This window comes from Geotrypetes seraphini, chromosome 7, assembly GCF_902459505.1.
Source record: "Geotrypetes seraphini chromosome 7, aGeoSer1.1, whole genome shotgun sequence".
NCBI classification, from domain to species: Eukaryota; Metazoa; Chordata; class Amphibia; order Gymnophiona; family Dermophiidae; genus Geotrypetes; species Geotrypetes seraphini.
In genome coordinates this window covers 45,287,438-45,293,437 of record NC_047090.1, presented here as the reverse complement: position 1 = coordinate 45,293,437, position 6,000 = coordinate 45,287,438, and the positions used below count along the sequence as shown (strand labels likewise).

The 6,000-nt window shown below is 44.5% G+C and overlaps 1 protein-coding gene across 8 annotated transcripts in view; it reads right to left on the bottom strand.

Annotated features, from left to right (window-relative positions):
• Positions 1-534: 534 nt before the first annotated feature.
• The window catches only part of ERC1 (ELKS/RAB6-interacting/CAST family member 1), a 509,833-nt gene continuing 504,367 nt past the window's right edge, over positions 535-6,000 (bottom strand). For all 8 annotated transcript variants that reach the window (XM_033952310.1, XM_033952317.1, XM_033952311.1 and 5 more), the window contains one exon: positions 535-1,886. In XM_033952310.1, coding sequence (XP_033808201.1) covers positions 1,749-1,886 — 138 coding nt within the window. In that variant the 3' untranslated portion in view covers positions 535-1,748. The remainder of the gene's footprint in view (positions 1,887-6,000) is intronic.

The window sequence follows — 6,000 nt, the reverse complement described above, 5'->3', positions numbered from 1 at the left end:
GTTCATGTAAACCTTATTTCGCTTCCTATATTTAAGTTCTTGTAAACCGTGCCGAGCTCCACATCTGTGGAGAAGATGCGGTATATAAACTTAAGGTTTAGTTTAGTTAGATTAAGTTTTATTTATTTTAGTATATTCGTTTTCTTTATGTATACTGTTTTTCTAATCTGCTGTTAAGTGGGTTTGACTGGGACAGGATAGGGAAATACTTATTTGATCTGTATTTAATCTATAAAAGAAATTACCTAAACTCATAACCACATCTTCTTGTGAATGATGGCCTCTGTACTGTTAAGTTCTGATCTATATTTAATACTTAGGCATACTCTAGTTCAGTGGTCCCCAACCCTGTCCTGGAGGACCACCAGGCCAATCGGGTTTTCAGGATAGCCTTAATGAATATGCATGGAGCAGATTTGCATGCCTTTCACTTCCATTATAAGCAAATCTCTCTCATGCATATTCATTAGGGCTGGCCTGAAAACCCGATTGGCCTGGTGGTCCTCCAGGACAGGGTTCGGGACCACTGCTCTAGTTTGTAGATGCTGCTCTGAAAAATTCTTAGGATCAGCTTGGGTCCTTAAAAACGTAGTTATGATCTTATAAGGATTCTGCTCATACCTAACAGTACCAAAATGACAAAAGAGATGAGGTTCAGGAAATGAAATTCATGAGATCTCTTATCCTTTGCATTACAATTCAGTCTCAAACAGGTTGATTTGATGAATGATACTTGACCACACCATAATACTTTTCACACTAAACAGAGAATGAAAGAACACCATTGCTTCCTGCCTGAATGGGTGGTACTACTCTGTGTAATTGGCATATCTGTGACAGTCTCATCATTCTGACTCTCCACGTTTTTCACAATGGATTTGTGTGTACAAAGATCTACTACTACACAATGCTAAAGCTATCAGAGATTTCAAGGTTGTTTTTTGTTAATTTGGGATTGTGGGAAAAGTGCAAATGTGCTGTAGGCTGTTCATTTTAAATCTTTTAGTATTTTGTTGCTAGCAACTCTTTCTTTAAATCTACTTTAAATGAAGCACCAGAAATAACAAAACAGGCTAGGATGTCCAATACAAGAAGAAATTATCCCAATTTCCTAAGAAGTTAAAACCATGTGTACTGACTGGTGAAACATTGAGGTCATGTTGATGAATTCACCAATCAGAAAATATGTGAATTTCTACTTTCCTCATCCCACAATAAGCCATCATTTATCCATATCTTATATGAAAGATTGTATCCTGCATGTGGGTGGAAACTTTTAAGAATGATAACTATAATGTTTTCTCATATACATCACTGATATAATCAGTGAGTCCACAGTAAGCTACTTTTGTCAAATTTTCTCACAAGGCTAGTGTAGTTGACCATGCTCAATGTCAAGGAATCACATCTTGAAAAACAAATATTTTCACAAAAACACAAGTCAATGAGATTCACCATCGCTCTCTTTCGTCTCACTTACTGTAGTGTAAATTTCTAGTAGGGTGTAGTTAAGCATGGAGGCTCCCTAGAAAATTACTTAAATATTTAACACTAGACAGGTTGAATATATAAGCGCACAAACACAGATCAGAGAGCACTAAGAAACTGGAGGTCTTGAGTTTGTTTCACAAAAGGTGCAATAAAACATTTTTTTCATTATTTCTGTTCGTGCTTCTCTCTGTTGTGTGACTCTATGAGTTATCTGAGAGACAAGCTGCTCCCTCCCAATATCTATCAAGAAGGTTGGGTCATGATGACTCCTCCAAGGCGTTGACAACTTGTTCCAGGATATCAGGGCAATGATCTGCTATTTGCTGTAGAACAGCATTGGCAAACTCTTGCAGGTCTGCATTTTCTCGCTCACATTTCTCTAATTCATCATTGAGCTGTAACACAAGAGATGATAATTTATTAATTTATCCTGACAATAGAGAAGTTGGAGAAATAGAAAGAGGGGACAGAATAAAGAAAGACCAAGGAAAGAAAAATTGGGCTGAGAGGAGGAAGAAAAAGAAGAAGAAAGAGTGACAGGGAAAAATAAAAGTTGTATAACAACATTATGAGATAGTTTCAAGTTTCTTAAAATTTGTTATCCCGCCTTCTCTGTAATCAAACTGGCTTTACATAATAAAAATTATAAAATGTAGGGAACAAAGAAACATCAAATACATCAAAGAAACATCAAGAGACAAACTTTTATGACTGACATGACTAACAAGAACAAAACAAACTGGCACATGAGGAAGGGGAAGAACTACAATCAATGATAGGAAAGAACAAAAATTTAGATAATATTTAGAGCAACAAACCAGTAGTTCACAGAACTGACACACTTAATGGCATCCTCTTAGCCATTTTTCCAACTTATTATACTCTCAACTCTCTCATAAGAGTTTCAGAGTTGCTCAAGCCAAGGCTTACAAATGAAACAGTAATATGATCCTGGATCTTCTGTGATGTAAGCATTGGGGAAAAGGAAATTGTCACAGTCTAAAACAATGGTCTCAAACTCGCGGGAGTTTGAGACCACTGGTCTAAACTGTTTGCCTGGAAAGGACAGACTGTGAATAAACCAATATCATCTATTCAAGGCATATGCAATTAACAACCCCTTATCTAACAATCTTTAATAATATTTTTTAAAAAAAATTATTTTCATTCTTATATAGCACTTTGACTTGGCTGGGTTGCTCATAATAAAAAAAATATGACAAATAAGTGACTAGAATATATTATTTATTTAAAATACTTTTTATAGCACCTTTAAATGACAATGCATATCTAGGTGGTGTTTAATCTAATGCACAAGCAAATAAGAAATTCAAAATTAGACAGAAAAGACAACACTTTTACTCCAGGTCATTCATCTAATTGAATTATATAATGTATCCAGTGTATCTGGTTACTCATTTGCAGGGTACAGGGTGCTTAAGGTAAATTCAACCTTTCAAACCCCTACCCCAAACTTAAAAATTCCAGTGGACCCCTTCACCCCCACCCCAAATTAAGATATCCTGGTGGTCCAGCAGACCCACTGACCAAACCCCCTAGCAGACACATTGCCCTGATGGCCTAATGAAATCCCACCCCACCCTACCCTACCCCATCCCTTCCCTAACCTCCATAATAATTGCCTTACTGGGTCAGACCAATGGTCCATCTAGCCCAGTAGCCCATCCTCATGGTAAGGGCCGGATTAAAGGGTAGGCCCAATAGGTATGTGCCTCAGGCCCGAAAATATCAGTGGGGCCCCAGGGCCAGTGTTAGGGGGGGGAGCAATCAGGGCAGGGGCCCCCCAACTGCCTGGTGAGATCAGCTTCCCTCCCTCACTGCCCTCTCGCCCGCAAGTGAACTGAATCCAGGCCGTGGGGCTCTAATACTGCATGCGCCAGCTTCCCTGCTCCTCCGAAACAGGAATGACGTAACTTCCTGTTTTGGAGGAGCAGGGAAGCTGGCACGTGCAGTGTTAGAGCCCCACGGCCTGAGTTCAGTTCGCTTATGGGCGGTGGGCAAGAAGACAGCGAGAGAGTGGAAGGGAGGTAAGTGACCTCACCTCACCAGGCAGTCGGGGGGGGAGGAGAGAAATGCTGCTGCTGCACCCAGTTGAGAGAGAGGGAAGGAGGGAGAAGGAAGACCAGGGAAGGGGGAGGAGAAGAAAGGGAGATGCCCATGGGAGGGAGCAGAAGGAAAGGAGATACCAGACCATGAAGGGGGAGGGAAGGGAAGGAGACAGATGCTAGACCAGGGGCAAGGAAGGAGGGAGGGAGAGAAAGGAAGGAGAAAAAATGCCAGATAATGGAAGGGGAGGGAGAGATAGAAGAGAAGGAGAGCAGAAAGATGCCAGGGCATGGGGGGAGGGAAGGGAAACAAAGGAGACAGATGCCAGACCAGAGGGAAAGGAAGGAGAGGGGATGCCAGAGCATGTAGGGGGAGAGATAGAAGAGAAGGAAAGGAATGAGATGCCAGGCCATGGGATTGCGTGGGAAGGCAGGAAGGAAAGGAGAAGAGAGAGAAATGCCAGAGCATAGGGGAAAGGGTGGAGACAGAAAAATGGAGAGGAGGTGAAGCTGAAATGAATCTTGTGCAAAGGAGAGAAGGGGCACAGGATAGCAAGTTTATTGAAGGGACATAGAAAGAGGGAAGATGGAAAGGGCAGTGGATGGCAGGGATGAGAGAGAGGTTGAACAGTAGATGGAAGGCGTAGAAAGAGGGGAACAAATGGTGAATGGAAGTGTGGGGGAGCGGGACAGACGATGAATGGAAATGTGGGGGGGACAGACGATGAATGGAAGTGTGGGAGAGAGGGAGGACAGATGCTGAATGGAAGTGTTGGGGAGAGGGGGGGGACAGATGCTGGGTTCATAGACAAAACCGCGGAAGACAAAGGCGCGCGCCGACAACTGAGCGCAAGATGGAGGTGCGCGCCGAAGAAAATGACAGTTTTTAGGGACTCCGACGGGACTTAATACAGATCGCGGCGGCGTTGTGGGTGGTTTGGGGGGTTGTAACCCCCCTCATTATACTGTAAACTTAACTTTTCCCTGTTTTTAGGGAAAAAGTGAAGTTTTCAGTAAAATGTGGGGGGTTACAACCCCCCAAACCACCCACAACGCCCCCACAACGCAGCGCGATCTGTATAAAGTAAAGTGGGGGGGGTTCCCCCCAACACACCCCCGTCGGAGCCCCTAAAAACAGTTATTTTCTTCGGCGCGTGCCTCCGCGCTACGCTCAGTTGTCGGCGCGCACCTTTGTCTTCCGCGGTTTTGACCTGACACCCAGATGCTGAATAGAAGGGGGTAAGAGAGGGGAGCAGACGCTGGAAGGAAGTGGGGAGAAGAAAGAAAAAAGGGCCATGCTGGATTGGGGGAAGAGGATAGAGTTAGATACTGGAAGGGGTGAGGGAAAAAGGTGGCAAGCTAAAGGTAGACACAATGAAAGAGGGAAATTGAGAACTGATAGCAAGAAAGAATTTAGACAGAGATAGAAAATAAATTGAAAAGGAAGACCGAGGAAGAGCAGGAGAAAAGGAGCGGAGAGATGCCAGAACAGGGAGGAAGGGGTGGAGACAGATATCAGACCTGAGGGGAGGAAAGGAGGAGAGAGAGATGCTAAAATCTGCTGGGAGGGAGGAAGAGATGGAAGGGAAGCAGACAGATGCCACACCAATGGGGAGGGAGAGATGAAAGGAGAAGCTGACAGTTTATGGAAGAGGCATAGAAAGAGAACAGATGCGATATGGAAGAGGCAGAGAGAGGGCAGATAGTGGATGGAAGGACGAGAATGATGAGTTAAGCAAAAACCAGATAACAAAGGTAGAAAATAATTTCTATTTGTTTTATTTATTTACTAGTGTTTAAGCCCGTTACTAGAATATATGTCTGTCTTTCTTTCTGTCTCTCTCTGCCCCTTTCTCTTCCTTCCTTTCTTTCTGTCTCTCTCCCTCCCACTGTCTATCTTTCTATCTCTATCCCTCTCGCTATCTGGTTTTCTTTCTGCCTGTCTTTCTCCCTGGCCCCCTTTGTCTGTCTTTCTCTGGCCCCCTGTCTTTCTTTCTTTTTTTATGTCTCTCTCCCTGCCCGCTGTCTTTCTGTGTGTCTGTCTTTCGTTCTTGTGCGCTGCCTGCTTGTCTTTCTGTCTCTCTCCATGGCCCCCTTCTGTCTCCCCCCCAAAGCAAGCCAAGATTGCTCCCTGTCCCCCTTTCCCTCTCCCCCCCCACTTCCCTGTGCAGCAGCAGCAGCATTGCCCCCCTTCCCTGTATAGCAGCAGCATTTTCCCCTTCCCTGTGCACCCACCCCTTGCCTGCTCCCCCTGTCCTGCAGTAGCCCATCTCCCTTCCTTTTACCTCCCCCGTCCAGCAGCACCCCTTCCCTGCTCCCCCTGTCCTGTAGTAGGCCAGCCATCCCCCCTCCCCTCTCCTCCCGGGTCTCACACAGCCGTTGGCAGGAAGCGACGTCAGCAATGGGTAAAATTGGCACTGCAGGCTCCTCTTATGTGCCTCAA